Genomic DNA, 27702 nt, shown 5'->3' with positions numbered 1-27702 from the left:
ATTGTTCCATGTGCACCATACCCAGTTCCTTTTAACTTACATTTGTTCCTGTATTTTCACATTTGAATCCTACCAAATAGAAAGTTGGGGTATAACATGTTACATGGTAAAAAGAAGGGTATTATAATATTTGGTTTAAATGATATGAAATTTAAATCAAATTCTGTGATGGATTCCAATGGGTTACCAAAAAATAAATGCGGTCAAAAAGCTTCTTTTTAATGTTAAATTTGGAAAGAATTGTTTCAAAATACTTAAAAAGTGTGCAATTCTACATGTCTAACAATGCAAAAATATTTATTCTTCTGCAATTCCCTCATAGACATATCATATCTCAGGCAGCACTGGTGAGATTTGAGAACCAATAGTCCATACCTATAAAAAAAAAAAGACTGTGAAATAATAACTAAAACAATAAACATGATTAGTTATTAATTATCCAAGTGTTCTGAACCCTAAGCTGTTTTTATGTTCAGGTTAATTAAAGGAGAGTCCTTCAAAAATAATTTGCTTCCAGTTACTGCAGTCTTATCAGAATAGAATTCCATTATAAATTAGGCCTGCTCTCAACTCTAAAATGTAATTTTTAGATGGAGCTTTGTTTAGTAGTTCTACAAAAATACTTAAATGACATTTTTGGCTTTAAACCATCCACCAAGCATGCCTCAAACTTTTTTAAAGAAAACATTGAGAAGACATTATTCTTAATGTTGCATGCTTCCAAAAAAAAACCTGAATAAAAAAAGTTTTCATCATTGTTTTCATCATTGAAGTTGATCTCTTTTTGAGTGCATGTAACTATTCTTTCTTCTTCACTATATGTGTGTTTATCCGGATAATAAAAAAAGAACAGACTTGGAGAGCAGACTTGTGTTTTGACTCCATGTTCAAATACTTGGAAAATAAATACACTTTGTTTCTTTCAATGAAAAACTATTTACACAGTAGAAAGCACAAGGAACATAAGTGTATGTGTGTCTGTGTGTATGTAAGACAGAAAGAGAGAGAGAGAGAGAGAGAGAGAGAGAGAGAGAGAGAGAGATAGTGCACATGTGCACATGATTTCATAGTGTACATTTGTGTTTGAGCATTTTACTTCTATATTACAAACATCTGTTCCATCATTCTTGAAATTTCTATTGTAACCATGAGCTCCAATTATGTCTTAACTATGTCAAGAGTTCAAAAATACAGAATGGAAAAAGGGAGCTTTATCCATCTTATGAGTTGATAAGAAACAAATCCAGAGAGGGCCATTCATCACAAATCTTCATCTGGACATTTAGTGTGCATGTAAGCATGTCTGAATCTGTGAATGTGTGAGTGAATGTCAATGTGTTTATGTATGTATTTGTGTATTTTCATGTATGTGTGTGTGGAGGGAAGAGAGAGAGAAAGAGAGTTTTGAGTTTAATGGCAACCACAAGCTCTAACCACCATGTTGCGATATTTCTTCAGAATGACATTGGAGCTGTCATCAAAGTATAGTACGGAGATGGCATGGAGTTGTGTTGGGGCACAGCAAGGCTTAGGTACTGTTTCCGGACTAATGAAGTGAACCTGAGAAAAGGGAGAAGGTGAAAGATCAGAGACCAATATCACATGTATCATGTGGGCTTTATTTTCCACTATAAAGTCAGCTGCTTACGATTTTAAGACTTTCCATTATGCTGTTTTGAATTACTGCACTGATACACAAACTGTACCGATGCTATTAGCAAGTGGTCATTAACAAGTGGTAATGTTAGTGATATGCCAGTTCAACTTTTTCAAGCAAAATTAAAAGTTTGAGCTACCAGTGTCTGCACAATGGCATGATTTGTTGCGTTCATGTAGGAATTGAGAGGAAAGGCGCATTCTCCCATACAGTAATATGCTGCGTAGCCTTCTGGAGCAATGATCCAGTCCTGAGGGAGAGGAAGAAAGGAGGCAAAAAGCCATGAAGCTGTCACAACAACTCAGTAGTGTTCAGTCCAGTAAAATACCAACTTCATTTAGATACAAAACACAAACATTTTATTGAAATAAGGTTGTAAACAACTGAACATACATATTCTTATTAGTTTATATTTACCAAATTTGGCAAAGAAGCATTTTATTAACACATACTAGTAAAATATTAATATTTAGCAATTAAAACCAATATATGTCACAAAAAAAAAATCCAATGCAGCAATTAAGTTCATGAAATACAAACTGTATTTCAGTTGCCTGTGTAAGCACACCAAATTAGATTTTGATATTGAAGCCCTAATACCTTTTACCAATCTCTACCTACACTTAAACATTTCTGACTTACATTCACAACAGCATGGCTACTTCAACAATAGCATGTTGAAGTAGCTACACGAGTCAGTAGACCATGCACAGGGTGGTGCCAAGAACTTCACATCTGCTTGGGTGACAGTGTTTATGCACTTTGAATCAGTAGGAGAGAGAGATATGCTGCAGGTGCCAGTGCTATCTTAGTATAAACAGAAACGAAGCTCTCCTATCTCAGCTTGAAAGGTATTTCTTACACTTTAAGGCGATGCAGACTAATGGGATAAACAAGGGGCTTCATTAACTGAGCAGCTATGGAAACATGGTCAGAAAATACTCTTAGCATTAAACAGAGAGATAAAGAGCAGAGATCAGCTGCAGAGGAAAAAGAAGGAATGTTTTTAGAAAGCTGGAAGAGCAAAGAGGTTAACCTGGTGAAAAAACCTCTACTGCTTTTGTTTGGAATTGACTGAAGAATGAACATTTGTGACCATGTGAGCAATTTGGTAAAGCTCTTACCAAAACTTGTTGGAAGAAGAGCAAAAGCATTACATCATCCTGTTCTCTGTACCCAATAATAAAGCAGCATCAGTACCCAATCCCAAGAGCTTAAACTGTTTATACTTCGAGTTAAGGCACCATCTGTTTCAAATATTGCTATATCGTCAAAACTGCCCCCGTAACTCATCGGAATATGCTGACTGGTTTGGACAAAAAGGGCTGGAGGAACAGCTCCCATTTTGGTCAGTGCCAGGCCTGACCTGTAGACAACACCTGCAGCATGGCCTTTCACTGGCTAAGAAAAGGCAGGATTTGAGAGATTTTAGCAATGTTTTTGTACCTGCCAACCAAGGTCTCTGAAGCTCACATACAACTCATGCTTTTTACATGCCTGCTTCTGATCAGCACTGCTGTTCTCTGAAACACACATACCAGAGAGAGTGAAAGATAGAGAAAGAGAGATAGGGAACCAGAGAGAGAGAGAGAGAGAGAGAGAGAGAGAGAGAGAGAGAGAGAGAGAGAGAGAGAGAGAGAGAGAGAGAGAGTAGATAGTGAAAGGCAGAGAGTGAGAGAGAGAAAGGGAGAGAGAGCATTTACTACCCATGCTACACAGATTACAAAGTATGGGAGACAAGTCACATAATCAAAAACAGTTAACACTGCACATTTTCAGACACTGTACATCAGAGCATCCTGACAGCATGTTCTGGATTCCATGTTTAGAAAACGTAAGCACCTACTACTAAATGAAATCACACATCATTCATGGTTACACACATCATCCCACTCAGGTGCAACCAGGAAAAAAATCTGAATTGAAGGAAATATTTTTTAAATGAATAAACCCTGTAAATGTTTTTAATACTGATATACTGAATATTTACATTTACTATGGAATTGTGGTAAAGCCTTTAAGGTTTACTTCCTATCAGTGAATTGGGTAGTTAGCAATCCAATGTTTTCAATTGTCCTATAATGTTATATGAGAGACAGCTCATAAAGATGATCTGGCTACATGTGTCACCACTAAAAAATGATCGCCCTCACCCTGTCCGGGTTGGTAACTACTGAGTTATTTCATATAATAGTGGGTAGGATTTGGCAGTGACTAAAAATGGGGAGCCAAAAAGTTTGATTAAAAAAGGAGTAGAAACACTAAGATGAGCAAATTAATTGTTTATGGGTTAGAATTATAAGAGAAATCTTCAGATATTCTATCTGGATGTGTGTACAAAATAAAATCAGGCTAAATAGAAAAACTCCTTTTGGATTAAACGACAACTATACCTTTGAGTTGAAGATGACCTATACTTAATACAGGAGCAGATAAATGGCCTGTACTTTGACTTGGGCACATAAATTTCCTACATGTTAAATACCTGGGCCATCACAGTGTTCCTCACTTTTGGTAGACATCAGCTGGGATGGTTTGAAGGCAGTATAGCCTTCAAAATATACCTTTGCCTACACTACCAATCCCAGGACTGAAATAGGTGTTTGTTTTAAAAACCCCAATACATTAGGGTCACTCACAATTTTGTAGCCTCTAATCTCTACTCTCTGCATACAAACACTCAACACAGAATATCTCCATGTTGATGCCCCAATGTAGAAGTTACACAGAAACACTGGACCCCTCTGTACCCATTTGGAAATGTGTCTCTCGATTCAGCATACAACAAATCTAGCTAAGCAACACCCAGCTCTAGAGGTCATTTCAAATAAACACTTCTGGAACGTCGGACTATTTCCCCACAAACAATCGGAATCTTCCCAACACAGCCGAAAAGCGAACATAAAATGTTATGTTGCGTGACACCCTCCCAACCTGTTGTATGACAATTGAATAGAACAGCACCATACAGAGTGTCTAAGGAGAACGGAGTGCAGTAGGCCAGTGTAAGGCAGTTCTTCTCAGATGAAATAAAGAGTGGAGATATCACACATGTGGCAACAGAATCCAGAATCAAAATGTATTGTAAAAGCCCTCTGTATAGCCTTTATGGCAGCTTTAAAACATCCTTCTTCTTTTCTAACTTGATCAATTTGTCTTTCTCTACATGTTGCTCTTTCATCTATTTGTCCCTCCAAATATCTTTATGTCCCTTTTTACACTTCTTGATATTTTCTCTTAGACACAGAGAAACACCCAAACATTCACACTGACACACACACACACACACACACTCACACACAACCACATCTAACCTGCAATGTTGGCTACGCGCAGTGCCTCCTGGGTCTTGGTGGGTTTGGAGCGGTTGGGGTTACGCTGTTTGCCACCCTGAGCTGAACGGATGCTGCGAATATGGACCTCTGTGGCTTTGAAGAAGGCTACCATGAAGGGTTGTTTATTCTGGGGGCCACTGCGGCCTATCAGCCCTGCCGCCCGTGGATTCACACTCTGACCTGCAGGGGGAGACAAAGAGGTGCACATGCTACATGAAATTTAGGTTCAGTGGAACAAAAACACTGCCAGGACAAATAAAGGTATAGTTCTAATTACATGTAACAGCCTGTGATCAGAGAAAGGCAGAGAAAGATGATTCCAGAATTGGTGTAAAGTGGAGACTAAAGTGGAGAATTACTGCTGAGCTCAGGAAAAACTACTATGAAGCATGATCATTGAAACCTTATTTCTTTACAAGCTGACCTTGGGCAGAAAATCTTTGTTCCTTTTACCTCAGGCCTTTCTAGCCCCTTAAAGGTAAACCTAATCCATTTCATCACTCATTCTCTGTTATGTAATGCTGTTTTTGGTGGAGTACTGACCATATTTACTGTTCATGCTTTGAAATCCTCTTCTTCCACCCTTGTCTCTTAAATTCCACAGCGTTTATCATGCATTTTGTCATACATGCATACTTTTTTGTCTTGTGGCAACAAGCCGAAGAGAGAATGCTAGCTCTGTTTTGCACTGACATAAAGTGATGTAGATTGTTGCCTATAGTGACTGGTTTCCAGAGAACATGTCACAACATGTCTGGCTTTTTCTCTAATCTTGATGACATGGAAGAACACAGTTTGCCTTCTATAGTGCAATAATATACAGCAATGATAATTGTATAATTCTCATAGGACTACATTATAAGCTATATAAGTGTAAATACATTGATATTGAAGGCCTACTAAAAAAACAGAATCATTTGACCAAAAATGAAAATAAACAATTAATAAAAAAACTATTATCATTTAGTCACTGATTGTCATTCATGTTAAAACACTACATGATAGGGTCTTTTGCAAATGTGCATTTCAACAACTGCTGGAAATACATTCATTGCAAGAAATATTTTATTCTTGACTACTTTGTTATTATTGACTACATACAGACCAATATTTCATGGTTTTTTTTACGGTCACTGGAGAAGTAGCGTTTGTTAGTATGTTACGACTAACATTCAGATGAAGGTCAAGGCAAACTGTACTGGTTTGCAGGTGTACTTTGAGATAACTGTTTACACAGTGTATTCTACTTTATATGTGACTTGCTCTTGTGGTCAGTGGGGCAATCATTTATCCACTCACCATTCACACTCTCTAGAGCCAGCTGAAGTCCCAGGTTACGTCCTGGGTTCAGGACCCAGAGGTTGCTCGTGGCTGTGATATCAAACACAAGCCAGCCCTCTTCTGCTGCCCAAATCACCCGTGAGTCCAGGAGAAATAGGTCTGACTCCCTGCAGAGTGAAAGAGTCAGGGTGAGGGGGTGGGTGTGATGCAGTACACAGATAAGAAGACATGGAGAAAGAGAGAGAGAGGAGGTGAGAGAGAGGAATAGCGAGAAAAAAAGTTGCATGTATTTACCCTTGCATGTGAACTGCTGTAAGCCACAAGTCATGTAAGTGGCTGACACAAGAGCAAAACAGCAAAAATGCAGGTTTATGTAAATGACTGATCCTGGTTGGGAAATCAAGGAAGTCTCACTGAGCAAGTCTCTTCTGCTAGCTTAAGGCTATAATAAAAGTGTATGGATGTGTAGTTTGCGTGTATTCTTTGCACAATCATTCTCAAGTCAATAACCTTAGCCATGAGCTAGAGAGAGATTTAAACCAAAGAGCAAACGGGAGTAGAACAGAAACTTGTGACAAAAAGAACAAAGTCACAAAAGTCTTGGGACAAAAATTATTTTGTCTTTCAAAACAATTTCCTAAGACATGCTTTCCTGTTTGTGGGTAGAAAAGATGGCATATCTTGAATAGGAAAACTAACAAAGGCATTATAACACTTGTGTTCATATACATTTTCATCAGTTAGTTAGGCACACCCATCCATACACCACACAAAATAATTTAACCAAGTGGCTGTGTGATGGAAAGATTTCACAAAATGGAGTCAGATAGTAGAGCAAGCCCAAGTGTAGGGACAGTAAAAATCGCCTAGTGCAAAAAATACCAGCCGATGGAAGGAATGAGACAAAGTAAATGATTAAGGGGAATTGCAGAGAATTGGAAAAGCATGTGAATGAGACACAGAGAGAGAAACAGAGAGAGAAACAGAGAGTGGGAGCGGTGGGGGAGGTGTCTCCAGATGGTGAGACTCATGGGAACACTTCATTTCCTTAATTGACAATAATGGTTTTATAAATGGCTGTCAATTTCACAGTGAGCAAGCTGCCCTGCATCGTGAGAAGGAAAGCAAGCAAGCTGATGGATAAAACAATATTAAAGGCTTTTACAACAGTTAAAGGTGTTAAAGGAATGCATGTTACATCTCCATGCTGTCTGACTAATGGACACACCTGTGCTCAAAGATTTCCCTTTTTCATCTGAACTCTCCCCTGCTTATCCTTCCTTTTTTCTATCCTTTCTCTCCAATCACAGGACAATATGGTGTGTGTTGTTTCTTGTGGGCCTACAGAGGTAACCCTTTGCCAGAGATCTGGGAGAAAGACTGGGTGCTAGACGGTTTTAAATCCAATTCATGGTGTGAGTTACAGTGATATTCTAGAAGGTTCCAAATGTGTAGTTGAGGGAAAAGTCTGTGGGCACACAAGCGGCCCTTTGAGAGGAAAACAGCAGAGCTGGAATAGAAAATACGGTGTAGGGACATGTCGAATGGAAAGAACTATCTATTAGTGGGAAATGCTGTTCATGTTGGCTACTTCGAAATGTATCTAACAGCCAAATTATTTTCAGAAAATCCTTTTTTTTTTTTTTTTTTTTTTGCCATATCAGTCAAATGGATCGAGCTGTTGCATGAACTGAATAAAATTTAAATTAACATCATAACAGCTTCCTTATGTGTGTGTTATCTTGTTAGTGCATCTCCCACCTGTCCAAATGCTCTTCCAGCACTTGATAGACACTTATCCGGAAAGTCTCATTGTCAAAGTGCTCTGAAATAAAGTCCTTATAGATCCGGAACTCTGCTGCTGTCACAGCTTCACCCTCTGGAATCTTAGATAGGTCGAATCGAAATTCCTTGTAGTGGCGACGCACAGGCAAAAACTCTTTATCATGTTCCACTGTGGAGAATAAAAGACAGATTTGCATGTAACAATTATAGCAGTGTCAAAGCCAACAGCCACAAAATGTTTTCACATAGGCAAAAGGTTAGCCTGACATTTAAAACACTCAATGCAAATGTCACTTCTGTTTGCAGTGCTGAGAATTTTAGGCAAGTTTAAAAACTTCTTCTTTTCACACATTTGAGGGCATATGGTGAGAAAGTCTAAGAGCTGTTGATTGAGGCAGAACTGCAGCGGGAGCTACACCCCTCTTACCACCCTCCCTCACTCTTTCTTTCACACACACTACTTGTCCAAAGTTTGAATACAATTGCTGATTTTTAAAATTAATTGATTCATTGATAATAATTATAATTTTTAAATGTAATTATTAATGTTTTTGATCTTAACATTTGTTTTGAAAAATGTACAGAAAACATTATAAAATTAAAACATTTCAACTGGAAAACACCCATTCCTCCCCAGACTAATACCTCTCTACTTTGAGAACCATATTATTTAATTTTTCAATATTTCAATTTTTAATTAAAAATTAAATAATAAATTCACTTAAGATTATTTCCATATAGAATCACACTTATACATTCACCATATAAGAAACACCTGCATTCACGTACCAATTTATTAGGTATATTTTTCATACAGGTGCATTTTACCTGTATACAATTACATGTGTTGCTATGCACAGTTTGTCAGTTACCTTCTATCCTGCTCATTATTAGTGAGTTTTCTAACCACAGGATCATTGCTGATATTTGTGTGTCAAATATCAGTGACACTGACATGGTAATGGGAATTTTGCTACTATGAGTTTTACGTGTCTCATTCGGTTTTGGTGCACTGAGTGCATCTGGACCAATCTCAGATGTTCTCAGTATTTGTTCTGTAGGTGTTTGATTACTCAAAAACTAGTCAAGCAAAGGTGTTTCATTAAGGACTAGTTTTGTGGAAATTGATTAAGTCTTGGGCTAAGCTGTAATGTGAGTTGTGGGAAACTGGCTCTATTTGTTTACCAGTTTGTTTTTAAGAATCACAACCTATAACAATCACAATATGTAGCAAAATGACCAGTCACATCTGCCAACAATACCGCTTCATCTGCTTCTTATACGTGTAATAATTATGTAGCTGAGTAGATTTCGATATGGTCTCTTCCTGTGGCACTGATTCTGTTCTGGAATCTTCACTATATTTGGGCAAAGCTTTCTTTTTGTAAGCCTCAGCTCAGTTTTTCTCAATTTGTGAGTTATCTGCTACCTTCACCACACTCTATTTTTCTTCAGTTGGCTTCCTATAGCTTTTCTTCTGCCCTCAAATTTTTTATTTCATGACTGCACTGAGGGCATTTATGCCACATTTTACTAATTTTGCAAAGCACACATGTATTATTGCCATTTGTTAATTGGGTGGATAGAAATAAAAGCACCTTAGGCAAGGTGGGTGCAAGAGGGGGGTGTGACATTTAAAATGCACCAGTGCAATGGTGGTTTTAAACCCATTTTACCTTACAACTCTGCTTGTGCTAAAGCCTACTTGAACCTGCTCTTAGCAACAAATGCAAGTGCACTTGATTCATACAGGCACATAAAGAGTTTTTCACAATGGACAACAAACATAAACACACTAAAAATATATCTCCCAATTACCAATTAAATACAACTGATTTAATTATTCTTTTTCATAAGTAAAACAATCCTATTGTAATTATTAAAGTGAATCAGACAGTTGGTGTGTCATTATACATGCAAAATGATTAATAATTGAAAGAATTGTGTAATTATGTAAATATTCATCTTATTCTCATCACAGTAAACAACAACAATAATAATGTTTTGAGTGGCATATACTTTGATGATATCTGTGTATGGCCCTGCAGTTCCTGCCTGCTCGCTGCCAAAACGAAATTGTCACTGTACTGTGTCACTGGCTCATGCTCAGCTTTTAAAGTAGGCACGCCTAACCTCACCTGATGGTCACGTATTCAGTCTAAGCCAACCTCTTTTTAGAATTGTGCCACCATTTCTGCCACACCCACATATGCCTGCATTGCAGGCTTCGGTCTTCTGTGCCTGTGCTGTATCCATGAAAACAGAGCCCTCTGTTTCATCCCTCTTCTCAATTCCTACATACTCAGTCTCACAAGCTCCATCTCTTCATTTTACGGTCACTGTCATTGTCTCTGCACTTTTCCACTTTTCTTTTTCTCTTTCATCATCCTTGCTTTCATCCCTCTCTTTCTGCTTTATCTTAGACTGGTAGTGACAGCACAAAAGCCTAACTGTGCATTTAGGCAGCTAAAAGAGAGAGAGTGTGTGTGTACATGCATGAGAGAGAGAGAGAGAGAGAGAGAGAGAGAGAGAGAGAGAGAGAGAGAGAGAGAGAGAGAGAGAGAGAGTGAACATGGCTCCAGTTACTCTACTGGAGTGATTAGTGTAGGGCATTCCATTATGTACTGTACACCACTTCCCAGAGGACTGCCATTGTTTACACACTGTTCTCACTCCAGAATACCCTTCCATTGAATCCTCCAGTTGCCCCCTAACAGGGCCAACACAATGCCATGGACACCTGTACTACCTGCTTGGCACTAAAATGCAGATCAGTCAGCAGTTTGCATACCTTGACTACCAAACCAAAGTCCTGAACCAAGACTAGGCTTCTTCCTTAAACATTTTCATTTGGAATGTTACCCACAGTACATGATTTCAAAACCGCCTTTAACATGTGACTTTTGAATACGACTCCTAGATCAGATTTCAACTCAGGTGATGTATTCACTAGTGACACGTGTATGTAACACATGATAGATTTTGTTTTTTCCACACTGGGTATAGGTGAGGCTCTTCTTAGTTTTTCTTCTTTTTTTCTTGGCAGGGTCAAAATTGGTACTTAGTGCAGTCATTGTTATTTTTATTGTTAGTAACTTTGGTATTATTTTTGCTGTATTTAGCTTCTTTACTTTCTTTTACTGGTGAAGCCAAATTTGGATGTAGACTTGTTTTGTTTTGTTTTTTTCATTTTAAGAAAATGGGCTTAGTTCATTATAGGGGATCTATTATATGTTTCAGGGCAGTGGTAGCACAGCGGTTAAGTTACTTGATTTGTAATCAGATGGCTGCTGGTTCAAGCCCTGTCACTTTTGGGCCCCTGAGCAAGGCCCTTAACCCTCAAGTTGTACTCAGATATGATTATAAGCCAGTTTGGATAAATGTTTCAGCTACATGCAATACATTTTAAATGTATTTCCTTTTTTTATATAGTATATGTAAGATCTATAAAGTTACAAAGCCTAAAGTATGCACTATACCAAGTAACTCTCTCCCAAAGAACCTCTTTACTCAGTTGCCCAAAATGCTGCACATGCCTTCACACAGTGCACATCAAGTACTGGAGGCTGGGAAGGGTTTGTTCAGTTATGTAGCCATGTTGAGAAGATGCTGTGTTCTGTGTTGTGAGGGGATATCTCCTTTGCATGATCTGCCAAAGGAAGAACCACAAAAAAGTCAGTGGTTGAAATTAATTATTTTGCTGTGTACCCAGCACTTCACGGGGCACTTCTTCATAAACTGCACAGTTCTGTGCTGGACTTTTGCATCTCTTACTCCTGAGGCATGGTGAAGTTCCAACTTTGTGTGGCCCAACAGAAGATTCAGTTTCACAACTGGTAAGTACGCATTATTATTTGTGGATTTGTGATGTTTAAACAAAGCAAGGTAGCTTCTGTGAGTGTTCAGATGTGGAGTTGTTGGCTATAACTAAACTCTTATAAGTGCTCCACAGTAGACTTCTTGGCTAACGACTTCTTTGCTAATCAGCTGCCAGCCCACTTTTACCTAAAATTGTCTATGTCTTTTCATCACTAGATGTTATACAATGTTCAAAGTGGAGGTGGATTTATGATTACAAGCTATAATGGTACGGTCGCAATCCACTTTTGGGGGACTGTGAACAGCTTAGAAACCACAAGACACAAAATAATGTGTTTTTGGAGCATTGATGCATGTAAACCTATTCTAGAATACCCCCAAAATAAAATTATTAACATTGAAAATGAGCACAATAGGTCCCCTTTAAGTTGTAGTTTGGTTTGCACAGTGGCACCTGACCCAGTGAATGACAAGTCTGCCCATGACTTGTCCTCATTCATGTTTCTATATGTGTATAGACTATAGACCAGAGGAGGATGGGCCCCCCTTTGAGTCTTTGGTTCCTCTCAAGGTTTCTTCCTTGCCACTGGCACCCTTGGCTTGCTCATTGTGGGCTTGGACTTGGACATTTGTGAAGCTGCTTTGTGACAACATCTGTTGTAAAAAGCACTATACAAATAAATTTCGATTTTGATTTTTTAATTTTATAAAGTGGAGTGGGGCAGACTAATGGGAATAACTGAAGTATGGGTCATGGTACACAAATACTTTCTATGTCTAGATTGTGGCCAGATTTATGTCCACACACAGCTGAGATGCAATAGCAATGCAAGCCAGACCATATTTATTTTCGGACTGAAACCAAGGCAGCTGAGAACAGTCCTATCAGTGTACATAACTGAGAGTTAATATGTTCTGGCATGATTGGATGTGCAAGGTTGCACTAAAAAACAAATGCAACACTTACCAGAAGTTTGGGAGTCAATGTGTGTTAACACTGAAGACTCTTAACATTACACCATTATAACTGACAGTCAGGATGGCATTGAATATATACTATATCACCTGATTTGCATAAATCTAGTTCCTCATCAGGTAGTTCCTTTTTGCCTCAGAATGAAGGAACAGCCCCAGGTAAACCCAAAGGACAGATAAACATAAAGGAATTCAATTACATTGCTTCTTTGGTCTTTCTGTTTCTGTATTTCTTTCTAATCTTAAGTCAATACACTTGAAACATGTTCTTAAGTCATTGCACTTGAAACATCTGCTTAATTTATTACAATTGAAACATGTTCTTAAGTCAGTACACTTGAATCGTTCTTAAATCGTTACACTTGAAACATGCTCTTAAGTCATTACACTTGAATCGTTCTTAAACCATTACACTTGAAACATGTTAAGTCATTACACTTGAATCGTTCTTAAACCGTTACACTTGAAACATGTTCTTAACTCATTACACTTGAACCGTTCTTAAATCATTAGACTTGTACCATGTTCTTCCACCAGTAGTTCTGCTTGCCCCACTCCATCTCAACTCACTTCAGGGAACATCAAAGTGAGTAGAAGAAGTGCCTACCCATTTCTTTAGAGATTTTATTCAGTGATGTACAGCTAACTGTCATGGCCTCACCCTCACAAAACATATCCACTGGAGTGTGTTTAAGAGCCTGAAATACACATACCTACACAAACACATCCACACCAAGACCAACACAGTTTTAACTGTTGTTGAGCAGCTGTGTGCCTGAAGCCTATATAATTCTTTTTAGATGATGACCTGTGTATTTGGCCTGAGGACTCGAGAAAAATGCTTTGACGTGCACCTGTGCATCAGAGGAACATGCAGACTGAAAAATAAGATGTGTGTGTTATTCTTGTATTCACAATGATGGCTCTCCCAGTGGAATCATGTTATAATAGAGTAAATTAAGAAATAACACACATATACACAGGCAGACAGACAGACAAACACACACACACAAGAAAAAGGGGTGAACTTTGAATGCTTACATACAGTGACACATAGATTAGCAAATAAACTCCTGAAAACACCTGCTGATACAGTACAGAACATGCTGAACATCTTAAGAGTTAGCAGCTGCTGTCCTCTACCTCCCCTCTCACTCCTTCAAACCAACTCTATAGTCCATATGCCTTTTGGCTCAAAGCAGCCAGTTTGTGATCTCTCACTCTCTCTGGGATCAAACACAAACCTCACTACTAACCCCAATATCTCCACCCATCTTCCATTCAAGGCCCTTCTATTCAAACTCCATCCCAGAGCAGATGCTTGTTCTCTGGGGACAGATAAGGAGCTTGGCTTAGAACGAACTCATAATCTTTGTGTACATCTCTCTGTGTTAAAACTGGAATTTAAATTCTGTCTTTTGGAATAGTAAGCTTTCTTTAAATCTTGATTCTGTTCAATTCTGTGGTCTTTCTTTGCTTTTTTTTCCCTTTAGTAAATTGATGGCTTTTTTTCTTGGAAGGGTTTGCATTTCATTCTTGTCTGGTTTTCTATGCATGTCCTTCTTTGGTTGCAGTACCCGTGCAGGTCCAGCAGCTGCATGCAGTTAGAAATCTTCAAGACACATATCCGAGGTTGATCTGCGTTTCATTTAGCAGATCCAATAAACTGGTTTATCTGTGATTCATAACATCATTTGCAAAGTTACATACTTATCACCTGTATCACCTTCTAACTGGCTTGAGCTCCTTCACTGCAGACATCTGTTGTAAATAAGGAATAGATCTGTGGTATAAAATATAGCATTTCCTTTCTTTCCATTACAGTCAAGTGTACTTAGCTTCTTACCCTCCTTTGGTTACTGCACCTTTCTCCACTTCTCTCCCTCCTTCTCTCTCTCTTTTTCGGGCTGTAATTAGTAGTGGGCCCAACACAATAAATTCAAGTGGGTGCATTTATTACTTCCTCTGGAAGGAAATTACTTGCCAGTGGTTTAGTTGCCATAATTGTGTTAAATAAACATTACGGAGTGTGTATGTGAGACAGTGAGAATATACATGTGAACTACTGTCTGTTGTCATTTGCCACTTTTTCTTACATGTTAAACATAATATAGCCACCACACATGCATGCACACACATTCTTAGTACTCATAGGTTGTGCAAATAACCACAGTCACCCCCACATTAAAACAGAGGTTCTCATAAAGTGGCTACTAATATTACTACCTCTATTAATTGCTGCTTCTAATACCTCTACTACTACTAATAATAAAGCTTTTCTAAATTCTCAAATAACACATAAAACAAACACAAACTATAGAGAGCACAAAGAGTTTGTTTCATGTATTTTTCTTAAGCTATAAGTATATGGCTTCATTTTAATGACTAAACTACACGGTGCAAAAACACAGGGTGAAAAATATAAATGAGCATGTTTTGCCATTACCCGTGTAAATATCCCACTTGCCAGCAAAAAAGTATTTGAACGTTATATATAGGTAGGTTTATTAGCTAGTTAGTTGGCTAACTAACTAGTAGGTTTGTTAGCTGGCTAATTAGTTTGCTAGCTATAGCCTCTGCTATAGAAGCTTAATCCTACAATGTAATTCATTTTTTTTTTTAAATTATTTTACAGTAAGTTCACATCAAGACAGATTGGGATGTTCCCATGTTATTTTATAGTGTCATGTTAGTAATGCTAACGTTACAAAGTGTAATGTTGAACTTTAGCTTATAGCTAGCTAACGCTAGAGAGCTAATAATAAGTGTATTACCAACAAAATATACATAATTTAAAGTGTGTTAAAGGACATTTGCCACCAGTGGTCTTTTTGCAAACACTTTGGGGGGACCCTTGTTTATAGCTGAATTCCATTCCCTCAATTCATACTATGGCTACAGTTAATCTGCCTTAACAATAGAAATCTTTAAACTAACGCAGTCAGTTGCGTCTATAGAAGCATTCAGTTAAGCAACTCTGCATTTACCTTGCTGCATTCTATAATTACATGTAGTTTAAGTTGTGAGAACAGGCAAGAGAGCAACCAGAATCAGTAAATACACACTCATAAAAAAGTGTTAAGCTTGACTGTTAAATTATTATTATAAGTTAGAGCAACCCACATTTTGCTTTTAACCTAGCTAGCTAACTCACCTGTCTACATTCCCTGTTGTTTGCAATCTTTAGGAAAAAGCTTTTTGTCGCACAATTAAATAAAAATAAATAAATAAATAATCGAGAATGGAAAGATGGTTTGAGAACAACATAATAAATGCTCACAGAATTCGTCTTTCTCACACGTTTCACAATTATTAGCATATTAACATACATAACATAGTAGCATATTAACATACACGAAATGTTAAAACATACTCATTTATGTTTTTCACCCCATGTTGCACACTTATAGAGAATCAAATAGTTCCACATCTAATATTATTAAAAGTGTGGCTTATAGGATACATGAAATTATCATTAAATATTTTTTTTATAACATGACAGGTTTCAAAATCAGCTAACAAGCTGTGGGCCCACAGTGCTATCAATTATTCGGTGGTATTCTTTACACTTTACATATATGCCATTTATTTGACGCTTTTATCCAAAGTGACTTACAATTCTGACTGAGTAAACCTTGAGCAATTGAGGGTTAAGGGCCTTGCTCAGGGGCCCAAAAGTGGCAAATTAGCGGTGGTGGGGGTTGAACTGGCAACCCTCTGATTATTAGTCTTTCTTCCAAATTCATTTCCTGTCTTGATCTCTCTTTCTTGAACTTGTTATTCAGTTAGTCCACTCAATGTCATCCATGTCGTCTACTCACCTCCTAGGAGGTCTTCATACTTTCCTGTTTCAGTCATTTTTCTAATCAATATGTGATCAGTCTGTCATGACTCATTCTTCAGATATGTAAACAGGCAGTTCCTGTCTCAGACTGTTTCATAAATGGTTTTCCTTTTTTCGATATATCTTCTTATCCGGTCATTTCTTACCATCTGTCTGCATCTGATCCCCAACAGTCTTCTATAACACTTCATTTCAAATGTTCCCAATTATCTTTGTCTCTCTCCTTTAATGTCTAGGTCTCACATGCATACAATAAGGGTAACGTCACACAGGTAACTGTCATTCTCATATCAGATTGAGATATTACCAGTTTTCCAGATTCCTCTGAATGATATGAAGGTCATCAACAGGTTTATTAGTGTCTGTGATTCCTCTTTGCTGGTTACTAACAGGAACAGGTCGCTGGCAAACCTTAGATCTTTTATGACGCTCCTTCCTATACTACTCCCATACTTTCTAAGATTGCCCACAGTCCTTCACGCCAAACTGAGTGAAGCCTTTTTGAAATCTATGATGCAATGAAAAACTCTCTAACTGCTGCTCCACCCATCTGTCTCATTCATCTGCCTCTTCTGAATCCAGCATAATCAGCAGGATCTTACACATCTTGTATTGATCGGAGGTTTGCACATTCTTTCAGATCTCCCTTTCTGGCAGCATGATCAGGCTCAACTGACACCAATCCTCAGGTCTCTCCTCAGGTCTCTCCCCAGGTCTCTCCTCAGTTCTTTCCTCAGGTCTCTCCTCAGGTCATGTACCACTTTCCCATGTTCCACTTGACATATCATATGAATTTTATTACTACCATAGATTCTCCGGCTCTTATCAACTCTACGGGTATTCCATCTTTGCTAGTACTCTTATTGTTATTCATATTACACCTTTCAGAATTATCTCTTCCTCTTCTTCATCTTCCATTTCTTTATTTCTCAGTATATCCAGTGACTCCTTCTTATAGTCATTATTGTATATAAGCAAGTATTTAATTTACTCCATCCATCTGTCCTTGATCTTTTTATTGTCTGTTAGGATGTTTCCAGCTTTATCTTTGATCGCACATGACATTTTCCTTTGAGATGCTGGACCATTTGCTTTACTGGTTTTGTTAGCTTACTTTCTTACAGTTATTATTGATCTTTGTTTGTCTGTTCTTGCACCTCTCATTATCATTCCAGAGAAGGAACACACTATAAAACAATTTAATATTATGCAAAAAGTTCTGATAGCCAATGCTAAGTATTTCAATGTCACATTTCAGTCTTATTACTTTTGCAAATTGTCTCTCCATAAAATGTTTCATGTAATTAATTGTATCTGTTTTATCACTGATTGAAACCAGAAAACATTTTGAAAATTAGTTAGCCCTCAGTGGGCTAACTTTACATAAATCTAATCTTCACTGTATTCATAATTAAATAATAAATACTTGTGCTTCTAAGTATCAGTCATACTAAATCTCTCAAAAATGCAATACAGTGAATTGATTTTTTCACCCACCCCAGTAATGTTATTTACATGGTAAATAATTAAAACATGTTAAACTGCAGGCCACTCTAAAGATAAACATTCTGTCATGCACACTCCCAGTATTCACACACAACACTACAACTCCCAGAATCCTGAGTTTCTTTCTGCTGCTTGTTTGTTGTATTGACCTTGTTTTTTCTCTGTGATCTTTGCCTGGCTTTGTTTGCCTGGTTTGTTTGCTGTGATGGTTTTTTGACTTGGACTGTCCTCTTACTTTGATCTTATTGCTCCCGTGGTTGGGTAATCTGTTTGTGCTGGTGTTGACTGTTGCCTTGTCTATGATTTTTGGATTGCCATTCTGAGAATAAAACCTGCCTCTATTTTTTATCCACAAGTATCTGGATAGTTTGGTGTCATTACAAATACATCTAAAAATATGCTTCTGTAAGTCTCACACAAACACGGGGTGAGATCATTGTTAATCACCAATGTATTCTAAACAGAGCATAACATCCTTACAACTACTGTACTTTTCAAAGCTATGCTGTCTACAGCTAATCATTTTAAAATGGAGATTCTGCATACATTCACTGAACTAATTGAAATGACTGTCCAGATTATTGCAGATCAGGAAAGGTGCTCTAAACTTCCAATAGGCTGTGAAATTTCTCAGAACTCTTCCTGAGCAGGACACCACAGGGGCGTAGGAGTGGAGGTCTGAGGTGGCATGCTGGATTAGTGCGTGCTGGATTAGTGCGTGCTGGATTAGTGCATGCTGGATTAGTGCATGATGGATTAGTTCATGCATCTTTCCATCCAGTTCACATCCCATCAACCCTGGCCGGTGCACTTCCATCACCCAGCAGGTAGCCCATCGATGTCCACCTCACCCGGCCTCCTCCGTCAGCCTCCTCCACATGACTTTCTCTTCTCCTCCCGCTCTCTCAGTTCCATATTTAAAAATGAATATCCATGAAAACATAATATAAGCATGCATCAATATTTTCAAGAGGTTTTTGCACATGAATAACAGAAACAAAGAGAAGACTGCTCAAATTGTTTGTCTCTGCGCTGTCCATAATAACCAGTGACTGACAAAGAAAAGAAACATATTCTGTCCACTAGCAACAGTGGATGACATCATGACTATGTGATGTTGGGCTTATATTGTTTTATTGCCTAGCAGCTTCACAAAAGGCTCAGCAGAGGCATAATTACATTGGAGAAGGTAGTAAGCACACAGGAATGGTAATTGCATACAAAAGTCTTACGTATTTGCACTAAGGGTGGCTTATTTGCAAGGTGCGTGTGTGTGTGTGTGTGTGTGTGTGTGTGTGTGTGTGTGTGTGTGTGTGTGTGTGTGGTTGCTGCTCTCCTCTCATTCCACTTATTTCTGCCCATTAAATTTAAAACAGCTAAACCGACACTCTGGTTGACTGGCCAGTTGATATAGCAAAGACATACACAGACATACACACACATACATGAGACCATCAATGTCTGCTACTCTCATCTCGTTCCCTTTTCCTTTACTCTTCACTCTGCATTTTCTAATTTTGCGTGACCACACCTATCCACACCCTGACCAACCATGCTCCTGTTTATAGACCTCAGGGAAGTGCAGCATGTCTGCATAGACATTTTTCCAGTTTATAATTCTGCCACAACACACGGCACTCCCATATAGTGAGTAGTGAGAGTAGGCAAAAGCTGATCCTACGCCATCAGTCTTGCAATCGGCGCTGGCCTCTCCTCACTCAGTGCTGTAGTGCAAACTGTTTGTGTGTGTGTGTGTGTGTGTTTGAGCATGCATATGTGTATTTGTTTTTTTAAAAGGCATGTAGTTGGTCATTAGACCATTAGCTGGGCTCTAGACCCCATTTTGACCCTCTTTGGGATTCATAGCTCAGTGCTTCTCAGGATCGCCAATTACTATATTTGCATATATCACATCACATAGTAGAGTAAATGGCACCACACTGATATTTCACATTTAATGTCATTTCAGTACATACATTTCAATATAATTCAATAAACACATGGCATTACATATGGCTCCATATATATGCAGTATATATGTAGTAATCTTTGCAGTTCTCTAAATGAGCATATCCTTAAATTAAATCTATATCTTCACTAGCTTCATTATCAATATTTCATTTCAAATTCAGTGTGATAGAATACAGAGTTTAAAAAACAAAAATTGTCTTACTGTCCAATTACTTACAGATTGCAATTTCAGTGATATTGAGAAATATGAGATTCAACAGATCTCAAAACAGCACACACTGCCGATAAAACATACTCGATGCAAACACCAATCAAGACTTCATCAAGAAATTATCCCAGGTACGGTCACACACACTGCTTGGTATGCTGACAGAGAGTGACAAAATCAAGCTCTCACTGCACTCTCTCTGAGGCCAGGCTACCTAGTAAGAACTGCATGAGGTATCCTTGTAACACTGTGTAATGCACAGCTGAGGCAGTGTAGCAGTCAGTGAAGACACGGACCAGCTAAAATCTGAACAGGCTGAAATGCAGAACTGGTACAAATCGGCAACAATATATTATTTTATTCTCAGCAAGATAGGATGGGAGTCTAGAGAGAGGAATAATTAATATAAAAGATAGGAGAACAGGAGAGAAAGATAAAGTGTTAACAATAGAAAGTATGAGAAATGGAGAAACAGAGAATGACTGAATAAGAGAGAGAACATGAATGAGAGAGAACACAAAATGGTACTCCGGGAAAGTGTTTTTAGTATGGTGAGTACTCATGCCATAATACTATATCTGTACAGAAAAAAAAGCAAAAAAATTGGCCTTGATGTGTTAAAGAATATCACTTTAACACATCAAGGCCAAAGAAGTAATCAGATTCAACCAAGTGAAACAAATTCTTGCAAAGTCTTCCTCTCTAGTCTACACCCCATGTCAAGCAGACAAGCACAAAAAACTTCAATGCTACAACATTCTTCTGACTAAAGGGCCATTGTCCACAAGCCATAACCAGCACCTATTATCTATAATGTTAACATGCAATATGAATTAATCACAAATACTTTATAATGGATAGACTAACACAGAAGACATTTAAGGCAGCTTTTATGTCAGATATATATGAGTCTGGGAAGTTCCTTACAACAAAGCAGGTTAGGTAGAATATATGTTTGTGTGTGTGTGTGTGTGTGTGTGTGTGCCTGTGGGAGAGAGGAGAGAGAGAGAGAGAGAGAGAGAGAGAGAGAGAGAGAGAGAGAGAGAGAGAGAGAGAGAGAGACAGAGAGAGAGGTGTGTATGTGTGCAGATAAAGTTTCCCTGCACAGCTGCTTTGGCAGGCAGATGCTTAGAAACATCTGTATTAACCTCTGGCAGGCTCCCAAGGGCAGCGTGCTGTGAGCTGGAATGTTAGGAAGGCCCTTCAACAGAGCCTAAGTAAAGAAAGAAAGAAAGAAAGAGAGAGAGGGAGTGGGAGATAAAAGAAAGAGAGGGAGTGGGAGATAAAAGAGAGAGAGAGAGAGAGTGAGAGAGAGAGAGAGAGCAATTTAGGGCTGAAAGACAGAAATGGACATAGTGTGTTTCCAATGACTTCCCATTTTCCAGAACACACACAGCTCATGTACATAACTTCCACAACACATTCATCGCATGTCCATAGTCTTTGCCCGATGTAAACATATCTATTGGTAATGCAATCCTACCATCACACTAGGTCACAATCTAAGGGTAAATCTGAAGATGATATGACTGTTCGTGACTGGTAGAAATTGACAACTAGATTCATTATGGCTGTGCACAGGTGCCATTTCATCAAGCAATCATCAGTTGGATTTCCTAAACCAAATCCATCCCAAATACCAGTCCTAATGGAAAAATGATGTGATGTCCAGTGTGTTCAGCATGTTCAAAAGCTCACAATAAATATGATTTCCATCAAATTGTTAAGATTCTTTAAAGTAGACACAGCAAACCAAACCACATTTTTTGCTGGTTTACATATACGTAAGATGATGCTGCTTCTACCAGATGAAACTGTAAAACTTAAAGTGTCCACTGAACATAACATTTTCCATTGTCCATTGTAAACAAATTATATGTTCCTTTTAACAGAGAACATATGATTTGGATGTTAGGATTTGCTTCTTGTCACATTAAGTAACATCCCACCCTACTTGAATAAAAATCCAGCAGTCTTTATAAGCCACTTGCAGAGCTCTCCACCACTGAGCAACGTCCACCCACCCCAGACTGAGGTGGCCAATGAGAGCAGTGTTAGTTAGCATATAAAATGAACACCCAGAACATTTTTGACAGTGGAGAAAATGACAGGGTAGAATAAACTACAACACCCCAAACTAACACCAAAGTTAAATTAGTGTGGATTTTTTGATACTCTTTACAGATGCCTTTAAAAGAGCATAAGGATCTTAACAATGAATTAAATATGTCTCCTTTAAAACATGATACATGTATTGGAGAGATATTGCTCTGGCCTTTCAGGCATTCAGAAGGCCACTGAGTTGTTGTAGCTGTCTGAACTACTCCTACAAATCTGAACTACTCCTACAATAAACACCAGGATACCTATCAACCTTAGTATGGTGCAATTATTGTGTAGTTGTTTGTGGTTCTGGAAGAGCAAGAAGAGAACTGAATAGGCCAGTCACTCATGCTACCCTCTAGTCTCAGCTAGAATCCAATCACTTCCATACATAATCTTCTATTATTTCCTTTTGTAATCCGTCTTCCTCCACAATATCCAGTTGATCTTTTTTCTTCTTAGCTCAGCCTTGAAAGAGCCTACGGAAGAAAGGAATAAGCTTTGGGTTCTGTGAATTAACACAGAACGACCCTCTGATCAAAGGTACAGGTTCTTCTTCTTCTGTTAAAATGTGTCCCAACATGTACAAGTAATTAGAGAGATATGAGCAGATGGAGAAAAAGATTTGTCTCCGAGCAGGAAAAGGTAATGACCTATTAATATATAGCCTGATAAATGCAGGGTTACTACTACTATTAGAAGACACAGACGAATGTGAGTAATAAAGCTTGAGGCTAAGGATATCTGCACTGACTTTTATATTGTTAACTATTAATTGGGTTAATGACTTCAAAATGTCTAAATGCTGTCTAGGGCAAAGATGTTTTTGTACATGACTAGAATGCCTCTAACAGTATTTTGAGAATTCCCTTTCAGAAATGGGTACTCTGAAAGACTGTATACTTATTCCCTGGTGGATTCACACGGCCTCCATGCCGGCAACCCCTTCCATGCACCATGTGGCGTTTACATTCTACATGTATGCTGTAAGCCATTTACACAGCTGGACTTTTTAGTGAGGTGACTCAGAGACAAAATGTCTCGTGCCCCCGGGGTCCCAAAAACAGAGACCCACCCACCCGCTCTCTGCACAGCGGCAAGAACTGTCTGTATTGCTAAACTTAACACAGCACAGACCCTTTTAGGCACCCTCACTTAGATACACGGAGCATTACTCAGGACCCCAAAGCGGTAAACCAGAGCAGCAAAAAATACAAAAGAACAGCTAAACACTATAAAATTGCAAAAGCACACAGACTCATAGACTTATGCCATCACCATTCTCCCTTAAAACCATCTGAGTGAGCTACAAATCATGTAAAGGCTTTGTCAGAAACACATTTTTCTTTAGATACATATATGCTTGTAATAACTGTCTTCAAAGCCCAATAAAAGCCTATTTTTTTTTGGTGGAAGTAAAATCTAACAAAGCCTTCTTAGGGCTCGTTCATGGCCAGATCTCTCTATAAGCCTTTCACAGGGACAACAGGGGGATCTGTGAAATACAAATTCTCACCTGCTGTCACAATATTTCAGAAGGACAGAATGCCACACATCTTTATTAAGCGATAAGGAATAAGAAAAGACTGGAGTACAATTTTCTTCTTGCTATCTATGAAGGGAAAATATAGAAAGTGTCTCTAAAATTCACTGTGACTTTTCAAATCAAAGTGGACATAGAGGACCGGGAGTAACATGAATGAAAATCTGCTTCCTTTTATGGTTGCACCATTTTTTCTCTTTTACCTCTGTTGAGATCTTATGAATGTGTGTGCTTTCTGGTACATTCAATAAGACAGCCCCTATCCTGATCGAATCATGAGTCTGAGACATTAACCCTAACAAAGCTCCTATTCTCTCGTGCTGTGTGAGCATGGTTTGGCCTTGGCATAATTCCAACAAATGTCTATTTCAGTAGTCAAGCCACTGCCATGGATAATTTGATCTATAGCAACAAGCAAGACATGCAAGACATGCATCTAGTAAAGTTAATCTTACTTTACAAAATACAATGTTCTTATAATTCATGCAATTGGTCTGGAAATGTATCCTGTTGTTTTTGATTACATGTAGTTCTAAAGAGTAATCTAGTCAACTCTTCCCATTCCCCAGTTCCTATTTGTTGATACACTATTTCTGTCATGAGTGACTGTCAGATTCATGGCTCACAGGTTCAGGAAAACATTCAGATTGTTGTACCCAGCCACTCTTGGGATCTAACATAATCTAATGATCACAGAACCACTGCAATAAAATAGGTATATTTGCAAAAGCCCACAATTGTATACCCACATCTCACAACAATTGGTTAATGTAACATTTTCTGATCCAAGTTATATTCTACTTTCTTAGTTAACTAGTCTTGCTCATTCTCAGTATTTCAAATTATCCTAACCCATCCTTTTCCAGATAAAGATGCATCTGTGGTAACTTTCTATCTTAAAACAAAATAGTCAGGAACTTATTTAGGGGAATTATTTCAAATAATTGCCATCAGATTACCATTCTTGGCAAACTTCAAGATTTGCATAACCAAATTAAAATTATATATATTTCCAGTGTATTACCATCATTTTGATGTTATTTTGGTACAGTTCATTGCGCTACCACCGAATTGCACACCTGAACTGAAGTGTTCACAATGAATTGGACAGATTCCTTGAATCAGAGCCATATTGCCCTTCCATAGAAAGTGACAATGAAAGCCCTGCCTTTGGTTGTCTTGTCTGAATATATGGTGTCAAATTAATCCAATCATTAACCCATTCCACAAATAAAACTGATTACATAATGCACGTACACCCACAAATAATATAATTTCCAACAGGCCACTTACATAAAACAATACACATACATAAAAGTACATAAAACAATGTCAATGCCTTGAGGCCGGCGGTACAATAATGAGAGAACTCCAACAGACAGAACCAGACCAACTGATAAGATAAATGAGGCCTCAACAAAAGACAAACCAGTTATCCAAAGCAGCATCTGGCCGATAAAAAAATGACGTAAAAGGAACATGCAAGCTTCAACGGTAGCTAACACTAATAGATTTTAAAAAGATGTTTGATCTGAGAAAACCGTACAAAGCACATTAACATAGAAATATTACTTATCAATTTATGTGCGAGGAATTTGGGAATTGAGACACTTATGTTATACGAACTTATTACTGACCATTACTGAGAGACAGCTCATATCTCTGTCCAGACACACATCGCACTAACACATAAACATTACCAGCCAACACAGCTGGCTGCGAGACAGCAGACGTTTCGGAATGCAACACCTGTTTATTATCGTGCTGGAAACGTAGCACGTTGCTACACAAGTATAGGTTGTGTTTACCTGCGCCCATGAGCTTGAAAAACACCTCAAGGTGATGGTGTAGAGAAGATAAGTCTCATAATAAAATCTACCACGAAAGAGACCAGCAGACCTGTGAACTATGCGAACTATTTGGCAAAGAACAAATAAAACGAAAAGATATCTGAAATTCCCAGAGGGAGGGAGAGGGCGAAATTTTCGTTCTAGTAGAGCCTTATTCCGTTTATTTTTAAGAAGTCACTAATAAATCTAACCTACTCTGTAATCTTCTTAGCAGTGGCAGGTTCATCTTCTCAGCGGATGTGAAACAATAAACTTAGTTTATTCACCTAAGACTGCGTTTAGATACCAGGTTGTATTGCTCAGGGTTGTTAGTGCAGCCTATAAAGCCACTTTCGTTTATGGTTTGCGGTGCTTTTTGCAGTGAGTAAACATAAACAATGAATGGCCATGTTTGCGCTAAGGCTAATTACTACAGTAGTGTGGTTTCAGCGCACTCGACTCGAAAAAAATAGTTCGTAAACGGTACATTGGTGACGCGCTCCAATTGCAGATAACATCCTACCTAGATTGACAAAACTCATGACCATGTCCGCGTCGTTAAGGAAGTTGTTGTCCTGAAGAGTCGCAATTGGTGGCCCTTGAGTTGTGAAGATGGGCTTGTACGGGTAGGAATAGCCAACTCCGTCTCCTTCAGTGGACATAGCGTTATACAAATCCAGCATGAACATTGGTGCTGCATTCTGTTTGCCGTGGAGATGTGGCCGTGGTCGGTGTGGTAGCCCCAGGATGGATAGAATCTCTCTCTGCATCTCTCGGCGCTCCTGGTTCTTTAAACGCCGGTGAATAAAACTAGAATGGACCTCGTTGTCCAAAGTAAAGTTCGTGAAGACCATGTCCGCCAGGACAACATATCCCCACACTAGTAGTAGTGAAACAGCACTTAAATCCAGGAACGAGACCATATCTGGTCAGCTTCGCGCAATGGTCTATAATGGCTGAAATAAAAAAATGACAACGTCCATCAATTCCACAACTTAAATATCAGCCGTGAAAGCTTTTCGCTTCTAATCAGTTTTGTTCCCTCATTTCGGCAATGAGGGAACTGCTTCCCAAAGAGCACAAAGTCTGTCTTATCGAAGGATACTTGCTTCTCTGTCTCAAGACGTGATCCGATTCTCTGGAAGCTCCGTCCAAGCTTGTTGCACGGAACCTGGGGAGCTGTCAAGACGAGCCGAGCGCTGTGCCTGCTCCTGAGTTCAGACGATCAAGTTTTAGGAGGCGCTATCCGCAGGGAGGGGCAACAGGAGACGCGCACACCGTTAACAAAGCGCCTGCCGTTTCCAGGAGAAAAAAAGCAAAACCGGTGACTACAACGGCTCATCTTTCTACAGGTTGTCGGTTGTGTTTTTTTTAAGTAGTAATGGTCGAGGGATCTCAAGACGCAAACGTGCGCGTCCGCTAAGAATGCTTGTTACGCGACGTGTTCAGTTTACGATCGGTCTACCGTGACGTGCATTTATCAGATAAAACCTACTAAAAGCTATGTTAGCAACCATACGATGGCAGAGCAAAGTTTGTTTCTTATCAGCTCTGGTCTCAGTAAGCTCTGATGCAGCTAGTAAAACTCACTTTCTTCCAGCTTTTAATACACGTCAGGTGCACTAGTGCACTGTAGCAAAGAATTTCTGAGGGACAGTATCTTCACTCACTGCGCGCGCGCGCGCGCACACACACACACACACACACACACACACACACACACACACACACACACACACACACACACACACACAGAGCGAGAGAGAGAGAGAGAGACAGACAGACAGACAGACAGAGAGAGAGAGAGAGAGAGAGAGAGAGAGAGAGACAGAGAGAGAGAGGGTGT

At 38.7% G+C, this 27702-nt stretch overlaps 1 protein-coding gene across 2 annotated transcripts; it reads right to left on the bottom strand.

The window, feature by feature from the left end:
• Nucleotides 1-868: 868 nt before the first annotated feature.
• On the bottom strand, nucleotides 869-27322 carry bmp7b (bone morphogenetic protein 7b). Of its 2 annotated transcripts, XM_027031967.3 has the most exons (7): nucleotides 26380-27306; nucleotides 8035-8227; nucleotides 6292-6440; nucleotides 4972-5172; nucleotides 3104-3180; nucleotides 1797-1907; nucleotides 869-1560 (listed from the first exon to the last, which is right to left on the bottom strand). In XM_027031967.3, the coding sequence occupies exons 1-7, from the start codon at nucleotides 26777-26779 to the stop codon at nucleotides 1411-1413; spliced, it is 1281 nt and encodes a 426-aa protein (XP_026887768.2). In that variant the 5' UTR covers nucleotides 26780-27306; the 3' UTR covers nucleotides 869-1410. The 2 variants fall into 2 exon arrangements, with proteins under 2 accessions (XP_026887768.2, XP_081563208.1); XM_081707082.1 differs by lacking the exon at nucleotides 3104-3180 and having other exon boundaries at nucleotides 1398-1560; nucleotides 26380-27322.
• Between the last annotated feature and the right edge of the window lie 380 nt (nucleotides 27323-27702).

This window comes from Electrophorus electricus, chromosome 24 (genome assembly GCF_041902795.1).
Source record: "Electrophorus electricus isolate QZ-2024a chromosome 24, ASM4190279v1, whole genome shotgun sequence".
Lineage (NCBI taxonomy): Eukaryota > Metazoa > Chordata > Actinopteri > Gymnotiformes > Gymnotidae > Electrophorus > Electrophorus electricus.
The sequence above is the reverse complement of the archived record's forward strand: the minus strand, read 5'-3'. Positions and strand labels throughout refer to the sequence as shown.